At 36.2% G+C, this 22,013-nt stretch overlaps 1 protein-coding gene across 2 annotated transcripts in view; it reads right to left on the reverse strand.

The window, feature by feature from the left end:
• The window catches only part of PDE11A (phosphodiesterase 11A), a 455,368-nt gene that overhangs the window by 169,961 nt on the left and 263,394 nt on the right, over window positions 1-22,013 (reverse strand). For both annotated transcript variants that reach the window (XM_031651382.1, XM_009182512.4), the window contains 3 exons: window positions 20,938-21,013; window positions 16,350-16,417; window positions 15,317-15,409 (listed from right to left, as the gene is read on the reverse strand). In XM_031651382.1, the coding sequence (XP_031507242.1) occupies window positions 15,317-15,409; window positions 16,350-16,417; window positions 20,938-21,013 (237 nt within the window). The remainder of the gene's footprint in view (window positions 1-15,316; window positions 15,410-16,349; window positions 16,418-20,937; window positions 21,014-22,013) is intronic.

The raw sequence follows: 22,013 nt of genomic DNA on the forward strand, positions 1-22,013 counted from the left end.
ACTTCATCAAAGCTAAAAACATCTTCTTATCAAAAGACACCATGAAAAAATGAATAAGCAAGCTGCAAATTGGGTGAAAATATTAACAATACATATATCTGACCAGGGACTAGTATCCAGGATGTATAAAGAACTCCTTCCACTCAACAATAAAAGGACAAGCAATCCTATTAAAAGTGGGCCAAAAAATTGGACAGCTCACAAAAGAAGATATCCAAATGGTAAATAAGCACACAGAAAAGAGTACAACATTTTTAGTCATAAGGGAAATGAAAATTAAAGCCACAATGGAATATTAGACACTTACCAGAATGACTAAAATTGAAATCAATGATGGCATTAAATACTGGTGAGGCTGTGGAACAACTAAAACTTTCATAGTTACTTGATAGAAATGTACAATGGTATAGCCACTTTGGAAAAATATATACCAGGAAGTTCTTATAAAACTAAACACACACTGACCTTTTGACCAAGCAATACTAGGTATTAGCCCAAGAGAAATCATAGCATATGTTCACAAAAATACCTATACAAAAATGTTCATAGCAGCTTTATTCATATAGCCCCAAAATGGAAACAGCCAAAGTATTGATCAAGAGGAGAATGGATAAACTGTGGTATAATCATATAATAAAATGTCACACAGCAATTAAAAACATCAAAGTTATATACCCAACCTGGACAAACTTCAAATGCATTATGGTGGTTGAAAGAAGCCTTACCTAAAAGAGTACATATTGTATAATGGAATTTACATGAAATTCTAGAACAGTTAAAATTATGGTGGAAAAAATCAGAACACTGGTTGTGTTGGGTAGCAGTGATATCCTGGGGATGGAGCACAAGGAAACTTTTTGGGGTAATAATATATCAAGACATTTTTTTACTATTGAGAAATAACAAAATTGTTGTTTTAAGCTAATACATTTTGGGGCATTTTGATATGCAAGATTAGACTACCAAAACAAAAAGATTATGCCTAATGAAATGTTATGAATACAGCTGTATTCATACTGCAAAAGCACTTGTATAAATTTTAAAATTTGCTAATGAAAATGTTAACTAAAAACTATAATACATGAACAAATACTAGGAAACTACAGGGAAAGTATATACTCCAATTGTTTTTTATATAGTAAGAAATTAAAAGATACTGGTTCATTTTTGTCTTTATTAACTAGAGAAATATTGATTAAAGAATGATTTTGTAAAAAAGTGAGAATAAATAATTTTCACTACAAGTAAGGACTAAAAGAAACCAAGCAAAATATAGTCCAAATAGTAAATTTCAGAAAAAGCAAAACATAAGAAAGTAGAAGCTCAGATAGCATAAGATGAAATAATAGATACAAAGTCAAATCCCTCATTAAAAGCAGAATCTCAGATTAGATAAAAAATTATATTCAGAGCAATGAGATTGTATCACTTATTAAAAAAATCTCCCAACAACAACAACACCAAAAAAAAAAAAAAAAGAGAGAGAGAGAGAGAGACCAGGAGCAGATGGATTCACAGCTGAATGCTACCAAACACATAAAGAACTAATACCAATCCTCCTGAAACTATTCCAAAAAAATCGAAGAGGGGATTCTCCCTAACACTTTCTACAAGGCCAGTATCACCCTGATATCAAAGCCAGACAAGGACACAACAAAACAAGAAAATTACAGACCAATATCCCTAATGAACACAGACACAAAAATCTTCAACAAAATACTAGCAAATCAAATCCAACAGCACATCAAAAAGATAATATACCATGATCAGGTGGGATTTATTTCAGGGATGTGAGAATAGTTCAACATATGCAAATCAGCAAGTGTGATACATCACACAAACAGAATTAAAAACAAAAACCGTAAGATCATCTCAATACATGCAGAAAAAGCATTCAACAAAATTCAGCATCCGTTCATGATAAAAATTCTCAACAAATCAGACATAGAAGGAACATACCTCAACATAACAAAAGCCATATACAACAAATTCACAGCCAACATCATACTTAATGGAGAAAAGTTGAAAACATTCCCTCTAAGAACTGGAACAAGACAAGGATAACCATATGCAGAAGAATGAAACTGGACCCAAATTTCTCACCACAGATAAAAATTAACTCAAGATTGATTAAAGACCTACATATAAGACCTCAAATTCTAAAAATCTCAGACAATATCCTAGGGAAAACTCTTCTGGACATTGGCCTAGGCAAAGAATTTATGACCAAACCCTCAAAAGCAAAGGCAACAAAAACAAAAATAGACAAATGGGACTAAAGCTAAAAACCTTCTGTACGGCAAAAAAAAAAAAAAAAAAAAATCAAGAAAGTAAACAACCCACAGAATGGGCAAAAAATTTTCAAATTATGCATCTGACAAAAGGCTAACATCCAGAATCCATAAGGAACGCAAATAATTCAATAAGAAAAACAAATAACCTCATTAAAAAGTGGGGAAAGGACATGTAAGTGGGCAACAAACACATGAAAAAAATGCTCAACATCACTAATCATCTGAGAAATTCAAATTAAAACCACAATGACATACCATTTTACACCAGTTAGAATAGCTATTATTAAAAACCAAAAGATACTGGCAAGGAGGCAGAGAAAAGGAAATACTTATATGCTGTTGATGGGAATTAGTAAATATTTATGAAAAGCAGTATGGAGATTTCTGAAAGAACTGAAAACAGAACTACCATTCAATCCAGCAATCCTACTACTGGGTATATCCCCAAAGGGAAATAAATCATTATCTCATAAAGATACCTGCACCCATATATTTATCACAGCACTATTCATAATATCAAAGATACGGATTCAACATAAATGTCCATCACTATAGGACTGGGTAAAGAAAATGTTATGTATATCCACATAATGGAATACTATTCTGCCATAAAAAATAATGAAACTATGTCTTTTGCAGCAACATAGATGGAACTGGAGGCCATTGTCCTAACTGAAATAATTCAGAAACAGAAAAGGCAAATACTGTATGTTCTCACTTATAAGTTGGAGCTAAAGAACAGGTACACATGGACATACAGAGTAGATTAATAGACATGGAAGGCTACAAAAGGTAGGAGGTTGGGAGGGGGTGAGAATTGAAAAATTACCTGTTAGATACAATGTTCAGTATTAGGGTGATGGATACACTAAAATCTGACTCACCACTACATAATATATCCATGTAAGAAATATGTACTTCTACTCCCTAAACGTATTTTTAAATTAAAATATATATATATATATATACATATATATATATATATATGTATGTAGTTTACAAAAATATGCCTAAAACAAAATGACCCAGAAATAAAAAATAAAAAGATGAGTCGGGAATTATTGGTTTAAATATATATCCTTAAGAAGGGTTTACCGGAAACCCCAGTGGAGGTTGCGTTCCCTCTCAGATGCTCTTATGGCCTCCTGTATTTTCTCCTTACAAGAATTTATCACAACTGTTACTATATTCTGGTTTGCATGATTTTTTTTTTGTTCGCCTCCACATTCTAAGCTCTTTAAGGCAGAAACAAGTCTGCCTTTCTCACTGCCTTATTTCCAGTGCCCAGCACAATGCTGGGAAATAGGAAATAGAAATAGGAAATTTTCATTGAATGAATGTATTCCAGAAAATAAGTAAAACAAAAGAGAAAGCATAAATAACAACATTGATTTCAAACTAAGTTGATTCCAAGGTCAAATCAATCAAATAAAAGAGTAATTTTAAATCTATAAAAGAAATACCTCATGGTCTTAAACCTATTTTTGTAAATAATATGGAATAAAAATGTATAAAACAAGAAATATTAACAATTCAAGGAGAGAGATTGATGATAGACTAAAAATATGTTTAACTTCCTTCCTGACAAAATATCATGAAATTACCAAAAATGCTAATATCTGATACATTCAGATCAGCAGTGGAAAATAGAAAGGATTGGCCAGTGGTTTCAACTTATGGATAGGTAAAGAAGATCTCAAAAGATTATCACTGCCTTCATAACAACAACAAAAAAGAGATAAACTAAAAATCACGCTTCATTTTAAAGCTGTTAAAGAGTGAGTGTGAGACAAAGAGAAGTCTAAACAAATAAAATTCCAGTCAAGAGAAGCCTTTTATAGACCAATAAAGAGCAGTGACTGCTTCCATACCTGGGACCAATTGTTTACATAGTGGAGAGATGAGCCTGCCATCATAGAGCAACTCCTAAAAGGAGAAAAACTAGCAATTTTTCAAATGATAGTGTGGGTTGGCAAACAGACTCATATCTGGAAGAGCCACAAATGCAAAAGTAAATCTCTTGGCTTGAAAATTCTCTGCCACAGGAATTTTGCTGTGAAATTGATGATGAGTGCAGGGCCAGAAAACTGAAATCTTACATTCTTGCACATGAGTAAGGTTCAAGGCCCTGCTGGAGTTGATGCCAAAGAGAACTGAAATGAACTCTAGCTGCATTTCAAACCCAGCTCAAATCCTGATTATGACCAGTCACTCAATGCAGCCTGGGTAGTTGAGATTGGGTTGAAGGGCAAAGAGAAATCTTCATAATCTCTTTTTAAAGCAGAAATAAACTGAAACTAATATAAAGCTTCAGCCAATCCCCAGCTAAAGCATTGCAGATGGTCAAATTTTTATGATCAGCCTCTCATTCTAGCTGTCTGAGATTTTTTAAAAAATCACATATCCTCTTTATGAGAAATAGGACAAAACAAACAATTTTATTTAGTTCAAACAAAGCTAGTAAAAGTATTATCCACTTTTGTCCTTCTATACAAGATGTTTGGTATGCAATAAATACTTATGAATACATGCAAAGAAGCAGAAAAATGTGACCTGTAATCAAGAGAAGAAATAATTGATACAGGCAGACTTCCAGGTGCCCTTGATGTTAGAATTAAAGACCAGGAATCCAAAATAACAATTATAAAGAATTATATGTTAAAAATTTATATGAGAATTTTAGAATATATAGAACAATTTATAGAAATTTATAGAAGAAAAGGTGGATATAATTAATAACAGTTGGTAAGTTTCTGCAGAGAAATGAAACCTTAAAAAGGAACCAAGTCAAAATTTATAGAACTCAAGAATGTCAGAGTGTCAGAGAACTGTGGGCCAATATCATTTGATTCAACATATATGTAACTGGGTCCAGAAAGAGAGAGAATAGGAAAAAATAAGCTTTGAAAAGATATTAGCCAAGTATGTTCTGAAATCAATGAAAGTCATCAACTCTTAGATCCAAGAAACCCAGTGAACCCCAAGCATAAGAAACATAAAGTAAAACACATTTATGTACATCATAGTCAAATGACTGAAAAAGATCTAAAAGGAAAAGCAGTAAGGAAAAAAACATTACATTTAAGGGAACAACAAAAATAATGGCAGATTTTTCACTAGTAACAATGGAAGCCAAAAGACAGTGGTATCTTAAAAGGGCTGAAAGAAAGAAAAAATTGTCAATCCAAATGATAAGGTAGTTAGCTTTAAGCAGTAAGTTACCACTGATTTTTATTTCTTCTAAACACTTTTTACATTTTCTATAACAATTGCATTGTTCTTATAATTTAAAAACATTTTTGTTTTTATTATTTTATTTTATTTTTCTGAGACTGGGGCCTCTGTCACCCAGGCTGGAGTACAGTGGCATGATCACAGCTCATTGCAGCCTTGACCTGCTGGGCTCAAGCAATCCTCCCACCTCAATGTCCCAAGTAGCTAGGACTACAAGCGCATGCCACCAAGCCTGGTTAATTTTGTATTTTGTATTTTATAGAGTTGGATTTTTGCCATGTTGCCCAGGCTGGTCTTGAACTCCTGGGTTCAAGTGATCCTCCTGCCTTGGCCTCCCAAAGTGCTGGGATTGTAGGCGTGAGCCACCATGCCTGGCAAAAAACATTTTTAAAAGAACAAGTAAGATAAATATTGTATATGGATTACACTTAGTATCCAAGAATCCTCAGAAAAACTATCTAATATTTATCCTCATACTAAATATCTACATGATTACTACTGTTTTCACTAGTCTTTGTAAAATATTTATATATGAAGAGTAACTAAAATAACAGTTTCTAATGTGTCAATAGCCCTTTTATAAAGAGATTAAAAGTAAGAAACAATCACAACTCTTGGGATAGGTGAGAAAACATTAATGAAAGAGGTGAAATTTGAGGTTTGTTAGGAAATACTTTAAGGAAATGGAGAAAAGTTTCAGAATAAAAATTTCAAGATATATTTGAAAAAGACTAATAAATCTAGGTTTTTTCATGGAGCGATGAAGTGAGATATTGATGTCAATAGTGGAGAATCTTGAAAGATCCAATTTGTAGGCAATGGAGAAAGAAATATTTACCTACTCTAACATGTTTTCAGTAAATAAGAATTGACAAATGAGAACAATTCTGTATCTACTGGCATGCTACATTTAGCTTTCTAATGGACAACTTGATATTCCTTGTACCTGTGAATTAACATGAGTAGATAGTTATCATTTAGACAATCACTAGATCATTGTCTGACAGTATTGTCTGAAAAAATTTTTTGGGAGATAAAAGGATGTTTAAGTGGAACTCTTTCTGAGTTTATAACTTAGAACAACAGGTACTATATTCTAAAGGTAGGTGCTAAGCCATTTAGGTTATCTATGCAAGGACTTGGAAAGAAAATGCCCCAAACTAGCTCTACCTCCTCCAAGCTGAGGTGCTCACTGTTCATCTCTGAATTGTGTAAGAAAAGGGTAACAGTTTATGAGAAAGCCTTATATGGAAGATTTCTTAGCTAGGGTTTCTTAAAGCTTCCTTCTACAGAACTACTTGGAGAACCTAATATGTATTTCCCTAGGATGTGACATCCTAGCAGACACTGGTAGCTGATACATACCTAAAAATTCTAAAGGTTAGTGGACAGAGGGAAGACAGTGGAGTGCTACATTGAGGGGACCTGTGTTTGTACAATTTAATGAGCAAAGACTCATTAAATTGAGTGAGTCTTCCCCTGACCCAAAAAGACCCATGAAAAATAATCAGACCATGGAAGCAATCCTAGTATCCACTAGTGTATGAATCGATAAACAAAATGTGGTATATACTTACAATGGAATATTATTCAAGCCTTAAAATTGAAGGAAATTCTTACACATGCTACATTAATGAGCCTGGAAGACATGCCAAGGGAAATAAGCTAGTCACAAAAGGACAAATATTGTATGATTCTATTTATATGAGGTAGCTAGAGTAGTCAAATTCACAGACATAAAGTAGAATGGCAGTTGCCACAGGCTGAGGAGAGGGGAGTGGAGAGTTAGTGTCTCATGGGTACAGAGTTTCAGTTTGGGAAGATGAAAAAGTTCTGGAGATGGACAGTGGTGATGATTGCACAACAATGTGAATGTACTTAATACTACCTAACTTTGCACTTAAAAACGGTTAAAATGATAAATTTCATGTGTTTATTTTACCACTCTTTTAAAACAACAACAACAACAAAAACAACAAAAAATAACCTTCACCAAGAGGACTGCCTAGAGAAGTGAGCTGGCCCCCACAGAGGGAGGGTCACGATGGGCCAGTGGAAGCCAGGAATGAGAATGGATTATAAGCTGTCAGTCAGGAGAGGCAAACCCACAAGTAATTGCTAACAGGAGATTCCCAGCCAGGCAGTTCTCTGAAGAATTTATAAAAGCAGCTCATTACAAAAAGAAAGTGTTGGTGTCTCTCACAGATGGCCCTGAAATCAGGTTAGGAAATCATAAGACTTTGCCCTTTCATCCTACCTCCCTCTTGAACCCTGTACCTGAATTGGGAGATGAGGTGAAGTGAGGAAGAGTAAAGAAGCTATGACTGTGTCTCTCTCCCGACTACAGGTTTCTAAATGAGGGGAAGGGAAGAAGCTCAGAGACAATTTAACATCTGTGTGTGCCAAAAAAGTGGTGGAATGGTGCTAGAGAGTTTATACAGGAATGGGGATGATTGATTTACCAGAGTAAGTTTAAAGGAAGAGGAGTGAGAAAGAAAGAAGTGGCATTCTACTTCTAGCCTCTGAGTCTAGCCCTTTCACCTAGTGAGAGAAAATCTTTCCTCGGAGCTTAGAAGATTCCTGATGAAATCTTCCTGATTCCTGATGAAGTTTCCACTTCTCTCCTTCTCCCTTACCTTCAGGAAGTCGGTTTGGCTTCTTCATCCTCATCTAAGGATATATCCCATGGAAGGTGGTATCTAGGAAGAGGTCTACCATCCTCCCCAAATAAAAGCAACTCTGTATTTGTACCCATGGCTTATGAAGGAGGAAGGGAATACAGAGGTGATGTTATGCCAGTCTGTGGTCAGCAAGACTGCCACTAAGAGTGACTGTCAATTCTCCCAACATAGCCCAAGCTTTTCCATTCCAGAATGTTGCCGTGGCAGACAAAATGATTATTTGTGGTGGGATGCATTCATTTATTCAATATGCTTTCACTGAGTACCAATTATATATAGAATATTAAAAGGAATAAAAGCAGATAAGACATGATCACACACTTCAAGGCACATATGTTTTAGCAGAGGTAAACATACAGACTCATAATTAATGACAATATAGGGCAAACAGAGGAACAAAAAAACTTAAGGATTAGGAGTTTTATAGAGGAGATGACATTTACATTGTGCTTTGAATGATGGGAAAATTTTGAGTGGATATGGCATAATTGGAACAGAGAATGACAAAAGAGGGGAGGTTAGAGTGGAGATCAGATGGCAGTGAAACAGGTAGCTGATCATCAGATTATGACGTCATTGGGTTTGTAGGTAGCATACAATACTCTTAAGAAGAGAAATGAGAGCCAGGAGTAGGAAAATAGCTTGGTATGAGATTTCTGAGGGCCTCAAAGTCATTTGTACTTTAATAGGTAATGGGGAAGTAATTTAAGGTCTATGAGTAGGTGAGCGATGAAATCTAAAATACGTTTTAGGAAGAACAAGTAGAAGGTTATTGCAATTGTCCAGCACAGAGATAATGGAGTCCTTAAGTAGGATGGTTGCTGTTGCAATTGGAAAGGCAGAAATAGATGAGAGAGGCTTTGGGGAGGTAGAATAAATGGGGCTTGGATCCTGATTGCATATGCCTTTTTCTTACTCTCTGTCTGACCCTCATTTCTTCCCTCTTCTGATCCTAAAGCTGTATGCAGTGTCCCTTAGCACACAGACTTATATTTTCTGGCAAATTTCTCTTCAGTATTAGGTAAGGCTTCATTTGCAGTAACTGTGAAAGACACCCCAAAGAACAATTCCTGATGTTCAAAAAGAGGAAGTTATATTCTACATCTACATTTGTATTTTAGGTAGGATTGTGGCTTTTAGAAAAAGGTTCCCCCTTTTACCTAAGAATTTCTACTCTCAGAAAATGTGAACATACATTAGCATAGCTCTTCTGAAGCTCTTGGTCATGCAGAATGGAAATCAGGATCATAAAATTAAAGTTATTAAAAATGATAGCAAATCCCCCTCTTTGTTCCATTATTCAGCTTTAAGAGCATTTCTGCTCTCTAAGAGCCTTAGACTATTAATTTTATGTATTTAGGACAAAGGATTTGAACAATAGAATTGTATAATTAAATTACAAGAAATTAAGAAAATCAGTCATCAGAATAATTGAGTTGATAATTCAATTGTTAAACAAAATCTGGATAATGTATTAGTCACTCCAGTTTTTAAAGGCCAGAACAGTAGAAAATGTTTTATATGCTTACATTTCTATTTCTCACCATGTGTGGTTTGTGGATGAAATGAGCTGAAGTTGCCAATACGTGACAACAGGGAAAGGACTGCCTTGCATGGCAAGTCTTTTGGGGAAGCTTTGTCCTTGGAGCCGTCTAGCTTTTAAAGACCTGTTCTGTTTCTGACATGGTAAATTTTGTATTTCTATGGCCTAGACTTTTCTGCAGATACATATATAGTAACAATCTCCAGACAATGGGCCTGCATTGAGCCAACACTAGTGCCCTGGAGCAGTTGCACTTGCAATGCTTCTGGGATGTTCAGTGGTGTGACTAAACAGCATGTATCAAAGACCTAGGAAAGAGGCAATCTGTTTTTAGCTCTGACTTTAAGCAGGAAGTGATTTTCCTGATAAAACAGGTGAAAAAAACTATAGCTCCCCAGTCAGCATACTCTTACAAGAAATCTTGGGCTAAGTAGACAAAACTCAGTGAGGATTAAGGACTCCAAATGCACTGGGTGGTAAGAACAACTAACTTTTATTAAGTGCTAATTATAACTAAACACTCTTTCTAAACACTTTCCCTGTATTTTTTTTTGTCACTGTTAAAACAGGCTTGAATTTTTTTTAATTTTTAATTTTTGTAGGTATATAGTAGATGTATATATTTATGGGGAAAACAGACTTCTTATACCCATTTAACATGTGAATAAAACAAGATTGAGAGGTTAAGTCGCTTGCCCAAGGTCAATAGCTACTGAGCCAGAATTCAAATCTAACTAATCAGGCTAATACTAAAATCAACACTTTAAATCTTCTCCCTACACTGCCTTTTGCATGGATAAAGTCAGCAACCTCCTTCTGCAGGGGATACCGACACAAAGCAAGATCTGCATTAAAGTGTACTTAAAGCAGTGAAGTTCTGGTTTAGAAATAGGTAGATCAATGGGACAAAATAACATGTAAATAAATATACTTGAAAATATATATATATGAATTTATATAATTTAATGTGGTATTTCAACTTGTTTGAGCAGGCGGATAAGCTAGATACGAGAAGGAGGGGGAGTGCCCTGAGAAAAGGAAGGTTTGGAAAAATCTCATAACCCAGAGACCACCCAAAACATGCATCCTAACTATAAGCAGGGAGGAAGGGAAATACCTATGCAGAAAGAGATGCCCCTTAAGACTCCCAGTAATCACTCACTCTGCAATTAACCTGTCAGAATGTAGCTAGCTACATGCTGTTAAGGGGGGAAACGGGGAAAAAGGAGAAATTCCTAAGATATACACAGGTGGAATAAGTACAGATTTAACCACTTTCCAACCTTCCTCAGGTGGTGATAATGAGTAATGCAGGCATTATATAGAATTCGTATCCAACACTGGCCTGCACATACATGTGAACTAACAGTAAGGGGGAATCCCACAAATCTGGAGTGGAAACTAGGTGGGGGAAAAAGTGGGAACGTAAGGCAGAAGTGGGAACTAGACAAAGACAAAGGTGGAGACTTGAGGCAGAAGCAGAAGCTTGAAGAAACAGTCTGCCATAATAACCACAATGCAGAACTCTTGGGGCTGCTGCTGGCTCATTCCCCTTTAAATAGCCTGCTCTGCCTCATCTTTCAGCATGCACTGTCTCTGCTACTACCTAACCCTTGCTGCTGCTACTCCTGTTTCTCCAGCTGGACCAGCCTGCTCCTCTCTTGGAGTGTCCTTCCCTCAATAAACTCTATACTCTTTATTTTCTTTCAATAGATCTTTTGCTTACAGTACTAATTTGTCTCTTGGCTGAATTCTTTCTCCCAAGTAAGACATGAACTGAGGATTCCTGTACTTCCCGGTAACAAAATCATTAGGAAAAGGAGCCAGTATTAAATAAATATATAGAAATCAGTGACTGTTTGGGAGAAAAAAAATAAAGGTAAAGCCCTATCTTTTTTTTTAAGTGTACTTACAGTGAGCTCTGAGTGTTTTAGAGACTCTGCCCCATTTGTGGGGATTATCTGGAGAATATTTACTTTCAGAGGATGTACCACGGATGGAAGTATTTTTATGAAAAAATGCTTTGGGGATAGGATTTTTAAAAGACAGAAGAGAACAGTGTGGTGCTGTTTCTTGAGTCTCATGAACAACACAGCAAGACGTGTATTCCCATTAACTCTCTAGGCCATGAACTACTTGTGCTCCCTTTTTAAGGAAGGAAAAGATTCCAGGGTGGTTTTGTCACTGAGTGCTGTGGAATGGATTATTTCCCTCCACTCTTGTTGCTAACTGAAAAAAAAAAAAAAAAAAAAAGACACTGCAATAAGGTTATGGGACTGAAAGAGCTACATTTAGACACAGCTGTTTTGGGGTCAAGGTCAAGGAGGACAATAATGGAAGAGAATAAGCAAAAATGAAACCACACAAGGAGAAGAGGAACCTGGGCACACCTGAGTGGGGAATCTTTCCTTAGCCAAATGGGGAAAGGGCCGAAGAGCTGTGGGATCTCAGAAAGAAAGGATAGGAATGATAGAAGGATAACATGGCATTTGGTTCTGTTTCTCTTGGCTTTCTCTCTTTCTCGGTTCTGTTATTACTATTTTATTTTTTTTAAAATTTGTTGGATCATTTATATATTCTCATAAAGTAGCTCAAATCTTTTATGGGACTAAGCAAGTTATAAATACATACTTTTAACAGAAATATTTAGAAAAATAGTACACTTACACATATTCATATATAATATGTATAAATACATACATTTAAAAATATATATTTATTCAGAAGTTGATGTATATTATAATATATGTATATCTCTTTTTTTTTTTTTTTTTTTTTTTTTTTCTTGAGACGGAGTCTTGCTCTGTCACCCAGGCTGGAGTGCAGTGGCCGGATCTCAGCTCACTGCAAGCTCCTCCTCGAGGTTCCGCGCCCATTCTCCTGCCTCAGCCTCCCGAGTAGCTGGGACTACAGGCACCGCCGCCAGCCCGGCTAGTTTTTGTATTTTTTAGTAGAGGCGAGGGGTTTCACCGTATTAGCCAGGATGGTCTCGATCTCCTGACCTCATGATCCGCCCGTCTCGGCCTCCCAAAGTGCTGGGATTACAGGCTTGAGCCACCGCGCCCGGCCAATATATGTATATCTCATTCCTGAGTTTGGGTTTAGTGGCTCTCAAAAAATCACTTTTTGTCTTTATAAAGTCCTCAGGGTAAGAAATCCTTCCAGATACTCTTGTATATGGATTCCCAGGCCAGGGAGTGGGGTGGATGCCACCTGATCACTAGTGTCAAGAATTTCATACTCGGTGGGGTGGAAGTTGGCTGAGAGTGGAAGCGGCGAGAGCGAGATGGCAATGCCAAAATTCTGACTGGGACACTGGCACAAAATAAAGCATGTGGAACATACAAGTCAACACCTGTAAGTCAACTTCTTGAAAGTTTAAGATTGTGGCAAGGTTAAGAGTTGGGCTGAGATTTGTCAGAGTTGGTAATAATTTTTGTGTCTAAGGATGGAGGGATCTGAGTTATATAAACAAGAGGTGTTCACTATGAACTGAAATAAGCAATTCATGAGTAAGGAGACTGTGGCCAGAAATTCTAGGGTACATGAGTGTTTTCTAGGTAATGGTAACTGTGGTTCATTGGGGTAGGGGTAGTGCCAGTAAGAGTGGTATCTTTTACTGAATCTTCCCATCTGGGGGTAAATGGCTATTCATGCTGGAACCCAGTTATTCTAGCTCCTTCTCAAGAGGATGATGATGTGCCAGAGGTAGGTGAGGAGTGAGAATATGGGCATATGTAGGATGTTTTCTCTTTGTGTGTTAATTATACTGTGACATAATGAAGTAGGATTTAGATGGGACTAGTGTATGGTGTGTCCTTCTTTTTATAGCTGCAGGTACTGAAAAACAATGGGTGAAACAACACTGTGGAGATGAGAATTTGATGATGGTGAAGGAGGTATAACTCAACATTTGCTGTTCTAAATTCCTGTCCTTTGCTATTTCCCCCCAGTCCATAGTGATTTCTCAGTAACAAATATACTACTGCAAATAATAATAGTATTATTGCTATGATTTTGTTGAATGCTTATTAACATCTTCACATGCTTCATCTCATTTAATTCTCACAATTGAGGTGAGTGACAGATCCAGGATTTGAAAATAGTTCTGCACACAACCCTTAATGCTCTACTAATGATTCTCATCGGTTGGTTGCATATTTACAGTTCACTCATTTATTGATTCATCCTATACTGTTTTTAGTCCTTACTATAAAAAGATATTACATATTAAACAAAGCAGGGCTGTCTCAGAAGAACAAAAAGCATCCCTTACCAAGGTAAGGGATTCTTTCCTTCCTCCTTCTTTCCCTCCCACCCTCCATTAAAAAATTATTCAATAAATCCCACCTTTGTGCTAAGCACCCTGCTAGGCATTGCAAATAAAAATCCCCGTGCTTCTAGAATTCATGATTTAGCCATAAAATTAAAAGCATATAGAGAGTAACTATAATTTTACATCTTTTACATCTCAAATCAGAGCAGTGCAGGTAACATCAGTTTGCCTACTTCTTATATCTGGCTTGACAAATAGAATACTTTGAAGATTTCATGTGTATTATATCATACTCTTCTATATACTTTCATCTTGGCACTGACATTTTATCTTGCCTACTTAGTAAGTATTTCATAGATGTAAAGAAAATATTTGGCAAAATCTACAGAGCAGGCCAGGTGTGGTGGCTCATGCCTGTAATCCCAGCACTTTGGGTGGTCAAGGCGGGCAGATCACCTGAGGTCAGGAGGTCGAGACCAGCCTGGACAACATAGTAAAACCCCATCTCTGCTAAAAATACAAAAATCAGCTGGGCATGGTGGTGCATGCCTGTAATCCCAGCTACTCGGGAGGCTGAGGCAGGAGAATTGCTTGAACCCAGGATATGGAGGTTACAGTGAGCCGAGATGGCACCACCATACTCCAGCCTGGGCAACAGAGTGAGACTCAAAAAAAAAAAGTCTATAGAGCAGAAGCTAGATTAAAAATAAGTCTTAAGTCAAAACAAGCATCTGAGATTCAGAGGGAGATTACAACTGCTCTTTTGGAAGTTAGTGTCTGAGAGGACATGTGTGCAGACAAGGGAACAGGTCGAGGTTCTTGATGGGACATGTGTTGGGGGAGGGAGGAAGAAAGGGAATCAGATAATGACAGGAGTAGTTTCCCCCATCTAGGTCATATATCCTCATAGTGAAGTTTTCTCCTATGATAAGAAAAGTTGTGACTTTATAGATTATCTATATATATTCAAATCTAAGTTTAAAATAAATTTGAAATCCTGCCAAATTATCTTTGGATTGTCACTATTTAATAAATGTAATTTAAAAAATCTACATGTAAACATAGTACTTATATGAATGAGCTTCAGGGCATCTGTGAACCCCTGAAATTATACGCAACATTGTGTTTCTCCGGACTTCATGAGATTTAAACCCACAACCTAAAATGTTTAAGGCCCAATGAATAGATCATTAAAATTTGAGAGATTAAACCCCATAACCAGGGAAATTTTTTCTCTCATAAAATTAGAGCTGACAGCATACAAACCTGACATAAATACTGTACTTACATCAAGAGCCACAGACTGCTTGGCCCAGGACTTCTTCACTTGATCATACATAATTGTGTTGTTGATGCCAAGTCCACAAAAGATGACAAAAGCCTAGGAAAGAGCGAACCTGCTAATTAAACATTGCAGCAACTCATTGGCAAAATCTCATACGAAAGCAGGCAGTCACCAGGGATGGGTCTGAAAATACAATCTTACTGTACACAGAGGTAGGCCTTGGGAAAATAGGCACATTAAAATTCTTAATTACTATTGTTATATGACAACTTTATAGCTCACACCGCACATGAGGAAAAATTATGAATTTAATGTTATTGTAGAGAAACTACTTCATATGTTTAAAAACATACAGTCTGTTTAAATGGGTTCTTAATTTATTTAGGTTGTGGACTGATTTTAGTTAATCTATTCTATTTAACCAAAGCAACCTCTTTTAGTCGCTAGGCTATACAATACTTTGGTAAAGAAACCAAGTTAATGTAACCATAAGGTAAGTGTTAAGGGGAAGGAGGATTGAGTTAGAACCATTAATAAAGAAGCTATGAGGTATTCTTGACTAAAGAAAGATAATCATGGGTCTTCATGTTGGCTACTGGTACAGTCTATGAGGAAGCCCATTCAAGGCTAACTTCTCCAGCTAGAGCGCCTGGAGTGAATTAATGGAAGCACGTAAACAAGAGAAATGTGAGGACAGTACACCTGGCAGAGCTGGCTCAGGGTTTCATGACTCTGAATACACACAAGCAAGACAAAAATAAGAAAATAACACTTTGGGGGAAAGAGAGGGTAATTCTGTAACAAAATTAGGATAAAAATAATGGATGGTTACAAAATAATCCAGTTCGTAAAACATAGGATCAAATCTCACTTAAGCATTTACATATTCCTTAAATCTTCCTGTAAATTTTGCCCTCCATTTAAGTATAATAATAATTGATTAATAATTGTTTGTCATTTCGAATTTGGGCAGGCTGCAACCAGGGGACTACTGATGACTCCATATAAACCTTGGTTTATTAACTTATTTTCTTACCTCAAAAAGTCGTTGATCCGCATCATCAAAAGGTTTCCCATCAAGTCTATTTAACACTTGAGCCACTCCTGTGGGGAAAGAGTGGATTATGTGGTCATTTTTAGTACTGGACATTGCGTTTCTCTAATAGAGTAGCCACAGCTAACTCTATGCCTTCTTTAGAGAACTGCACTCACTTTAAACTCTGGTCTCTCAAGTGCCTGCCAATTTCGTGAGAATAAATCTGAGATGTAGGACAATGCAGTCTCTCTTTAAGGCCGATTTATTTAGATTAGATCTCAGTAAAGTTTGGAGTTCTACCAAGGCTTTAATCTGATTTTAGATGACTAGTTACAGTAACTCTAATATATCCCCCATATATTATATGTATGTGTGTGTGTATATATATACATATATATACAACTGAGTATATATGTAGCTGAATATGTGTGTGTATTCAGTTATATATATATATATATTTCAACTGAATATATATATAATTATCTGAAGCACAATACTTATATATATATATAATATATATATATAAAATTATCTGAAGCACAATACTTGAAAGAGGCAGTATGACATTGTGATTAAAGCTAGTTCAACCATTATGGAAAACAGTGTGGCATTCCTCGAGGATCTAGAACTAAGATAGCACCATATGACCCAGCCATCCCATTACAGGGATATACCCAAGGATTATAAATTATGCTGCTATAAAGACACATGCACGCATTATGTTTATTGCAGCACTATTCCTAATAGCAAAGACTTGGAATCAACCCAAATGTCCATCAGTGACAGATTGGATTAAGAAAAATATGGCACATATACACCATGGAATACTATGCAGCCATAAAAAGGATGAGTTTGCGTCCTTTGTAGGGACATGGATGCAGCTGAAACCATCATTCTTAGCAAACTATCAAGAACAGAAACCAAATACACGTATTTCTCACTCATAGGTGGGAACTGAACAATGAGATCACTTGAACTCAGGAAGAGACATCACACACCGGGGCCTATCATGGGGAGGGAGGGGAGGGATTGCATTGGGAGTTATACCTGATGTAAATGACGAGTTGATGGGTGCAACGAACCAACATGGCACAAGGCCATGCATATGTAACAAACCTGCACGTTATGCACATGTACCCTACAACTTAAAGTATAATAATAATAAATAAATTAAAAAAAAAAAAAAAAAGAGCATAAGATTTGGACTTAGACGGTGTGAGTTCAAATTTCAACTCCACCATCAGGTGTGTGACTTTGGGCACATTACCTAAATTTTTTAGCAGTCAATTTCCTCATCTGTAAAATGGGGATTAAAATGTTAACTAAGAGGGTTATGAAGATTAAATGAGATGTTAGAATGTTCATTTAGCGCATTGCTTCACTCAGAATAAACATTCAAGAAATGTTAGGAATTACTACAAGCAATAAAAGTTGATATAATACAGTTGACCTTCAAAGCAAAGTCAGTTCTGTTTCCTGCTACCAGGGGGTACCTATAGTTCTAAAAAACTTAATTTATGAGTGATTACTTTTCCCAAAGTTCACTTCTAGTATTATACCAGATGTTTCAGGGCATGACTTTCAAAATACACAAGTTTAACAAGAAAAATCAACTATCTTGAAAACCATTAGCCTGTGTCCCCATTTAGTACACACACAAAAAAAACTAGCTGTAATTCTCAAGTATGTATATTTTAAAACACTTTAACTTCCCTTGGGAGTAAGTCATCCACATAAGAGAGATATATATATAAATAATGAAACACAAAACTATTAGCATGTAACCAGGCAAACTATGGTCCTAATTTTGAAGTAATAATGGATGTTTACTTTTAGGATTGAAATGTAGACTATGAGATTACAGGTAACACATGGTGTTTCCTATGGACTTTCCCTTTAAACATAAATTTATTTAAAACTTGGTGCATGATGTAGTTTAAGTCTTTGTACTAGAGGCTTAGATCCGAAGTCTTAGAATATTCTTTTTTTTTTTTTTTTTTTTTTTTTTTTGAGGCGGGTCTGGCTCTGCCGCCCAGGCTGGAGTGCAGTGGCCTGATCTCAGCTCACTGCAAGCTCCGCCTCGGGTTCACGCCATTCTCCTGCCTCCAGCCTCCCAAGTAGTTGGGACTGCTGAAGCCGCCACAGCGCCCGGCTATTTTTTTGTATTTTTTGAAGTAGGGCAGGGGTTTCACCGTGTTAGCAGCCAGGATGGTCTCGATCTCTGACCTGCGTGATCCACCCGTCTCGGCCTCTAAAGTGCTGGGATTACAGGCTTGACCACGGCCAGCCAGGAATATTCTTTATATTCAGTAACATACCAATATTCTTATGCAGATTAAGCTAATGAAAAAAAATTATCTCAGAATTCAGATCTTAAAAACACTCACAGAATACTAAATCCTTTAATAAGCAGCAGTGTCTTAGACTTTAACAGGCAATTTTAGGGGGAAGCAGAGAGAGGCAAATAGATGCATCAGTTACCAAATGAATTAGTGTTCTTACGTCTCTTAGGGAAAAAAGTCACATTTTTATTGTGTTTCAGTAATTTCAACTAATTCCTCCATCCTTCATGACTTCTCTATTTCAACCATGAATTCTCCTTGCCTGGGCTTCTTTCTTGAATTTGATGCTTTCCTAATTGAGTTTTTTGAGGAGAAGGAAAGGGGAATGGAGGAAGAGAAAAATTGGAAGCTGTTTTTGCCCATGATTCCCTTATTGTGAGGAAAATGTGGCCTATTTCAGAACTGCCCAGGCAGAAAATGCATGCTCAATATTATGTCCAATAGAGAATGTTCTTTCTTCCTTTTCCTTTACACCATGTATAAAAGCACAGATGTAAACACATTGACATAGTAAGAAAGTCTGTACTAGGAGTTAGGAAACCTGAGTTTTATTCCTGACCTTGCTACTAACTTTGTGGCTTTCTTGAAGTCATTCGTCTCTCTCTCGTTCTCTGGCTTTTTTTCCCTCTCTCTCTGCCTCTATTTCCACAGGGTGAGATAAAAGAGTTCTATTGGTTGATAACTCAGATTCTCTCCAACTTTAAAATTTATTGGTTCTTTCAACTTAATAAATATTTGTTCAAGTTGTGGAGAGTGTTGATTCACTAGCAGTCTGCGCTTATGAAATTATACAAGAGTGTGAGACATAGTTTGATGAGTCCTGGCCATAAAAGAGGGAACACATAAAAAGGATATGGGAGTATTTTATTTTTATTTTTTATTTTTTAATTTTCCTGTAATTAATCTACATTGTTTGTATAGCAAAAATTTACGCTCATTTTCACTACTGTGTTGGTATTCTATTGAATGACTATATACCTCAATCTATCCATTCTACTATTATGGACATACGGGTTGTTTGCAGTTTTTTGTTATTACAAACAAAAGTACTGATGGGAACTTTCATTAGACTTTGTATTAGTTTGGTGCAAAAGTAATTGCAGTTTTTGCCATTACTTTTTTTTTTTTTTTTTTTTTTGCTCTAGGTGATCTTTATTTTTTTGTTTTTAATTTTTTTTATTATACTTAAGTTCTAGGGTACATGTGCACAACGTGCAGGTTTGTTACATATGCATACATGTGCCATGTTGGTGTGCTGCACCCATTAACTCGTAATTTACATTAGGTATATCTCCTAACGCTATCCCGCCCCCTCCTCCGTCCCCACAATAGGCCCTGGTGTGTGATGTTCCCCTTCTTGTGTCCAGGTGATCTCATTGCTCAGTTCCCACTTATGAGTGAGAACATGCGGTGTTTGGTTTTCTGTTCTTGTGATAGTTTGCTGAGAATGATGGTTTCCAGCTGCATCCATGTCCCTACAAAGGACAGAACTCATCCTTTTCTAAGGCTGCATAGTATTCCATGGTGTATATGTGCCACATTTTCTTAATCCAGTCTGTCACTGATGGACATTTGGGTTGATTCCAAGTCTTTGCTATTGTGAATAGTGCCACAATAAACATACGTGTGCATGTGTCTTCATAGCAGCATGATTTATAATCCTTTGGGTATATACCCAGTAATGGGATGGCTGGGTCATATGGTACTTCTAGTTCTAGATCCTTGAGGAATTGCCACACTGTCTTCCACAATGGTTGAACTAGTTTACAATCCCACCAACAGTGTAAAAGTGTTCCTATTTCTCCACATCCTCTCCAGCATCTGTTGTTTCCTAATTTTTTAATGATTGTCATTCTAACTGGTGTGAGATGGTATCTCATTATGGTTTTGATTTGCATTTCTCTGATGGCGAGTGATGATGAGCATTTTTTCATGTGTCTGTTGGCTGTATGAATGTCTGCTTTTGAGAAGCGTCTGTTCATATCTTTTGTCCACTTTTTGATGGGGTTGTTTGTTTTTTTCTTGTAAATTTGTTTGAGTTCTTTGTAGGTTCTGGATATTAGCCCTTTGTCAGATGAGTAGATTGCAAAAATTTTCTCCCATTCTGTAGGTTGCCTGTTCACTCTGATGGTAGTTTCTTTTGCTGTGCAGAAGCTCTTTAGTTTAATTAGATCAATGTGGGAGTATTTTAAAGCAAATTTCTGTTTCTTTATTCAAGCAGTTTAACTATTTAGGTCATCTCTTACCAATTATTTGGTGGTTGCTATTCCAAATAGGGACACAGAGAACAGATCTTATGTGAAAACCAGATATCTGGTCCGCCTAGGAAACAAGAAAGAAGTTAATTAAAATTGAATATTAACTATTCATTTTTGATGTACATTTTTTTCCATTCTTCATAACAGATATTCAAAAATAACTTTTTAAAAGTTATTTTATACACTGTAACCTAATTTTGTAATGCATAAACTCACTCACCTGCCTCCTTAATCACAATGAACATCCTAAAGAAATCAAACCCAAGCCACATATGAATCAACCAAAAAAATCCCAAACCAACATGACCTCCTCCAATCCCTGCAGCCATAGAAAGCTGGACGTAAAACTATCTTGATCATGACCACACCACCAGACAAGAATTCCAGCAACTGTTTCTCCTCTGGGTATTCAAAGCATTTCAATTAAACCAGTGATCAATTTTTATCTTTGACTGGGTACACTTGTTAGTAAAAAATATTTGTGCCTATAATGCTGTCATATTTACATTTACTTTTAATACTGTATATTTTTACTATTACTAAATAATTATGTATGTTGTCAAATCTATATACAAAAAGGTAAGATAGATGTAGAGGTTTGAAGATTTTCCTTCTGTACCCCAAAAGATGTCAGGAGGTGACATTTAAAATACAGAGGTACAATTATCAACATCAAACATTGAGTAACAAACTCCATTTAATATTAAAAACAATAGTCCATATTTGAATGGCTAGAGTGAAACCACTAAGAGTGAAAGGGTCTTAGTGAATTAACATGATCATGATTTTCAGTGAGGAAGGTCAATCTAGTGTTCTGATACAATAGGAGAAAACAATAAGATATGAAGGTTTTGGATCATGGATATTGAGATAAAAATATTTTTTAAAATATTCTTTGTTGAAGGCAAGAGCCACATATTTTAAACACTTGAAACTAAAAGTTAATTTACACAGCTAAATTTTATATTTGGATTTTTTCTTTTTGACATTTCTCTTTGAGAAGTTAATTTTCCAGATATCTTCTATTCGTTGCACCAATATGTTAGTTTCTCTTTTTCAATGTC

The sequence above is a fragment of the Papio anubis genome, chromosome 10, assembly GCF_008728515.1.
Source record: "Papio anubis isolate 15944 chromosome 10, Panubis1.0, whole genome shotgun sequence".
Taxonomy (NCBI): domain Eukaryota; kingdom Metazoa; phylum Chordata; class Mammalia; order Primates; family Cercopithecidae; genus Papio; species Papio anubis.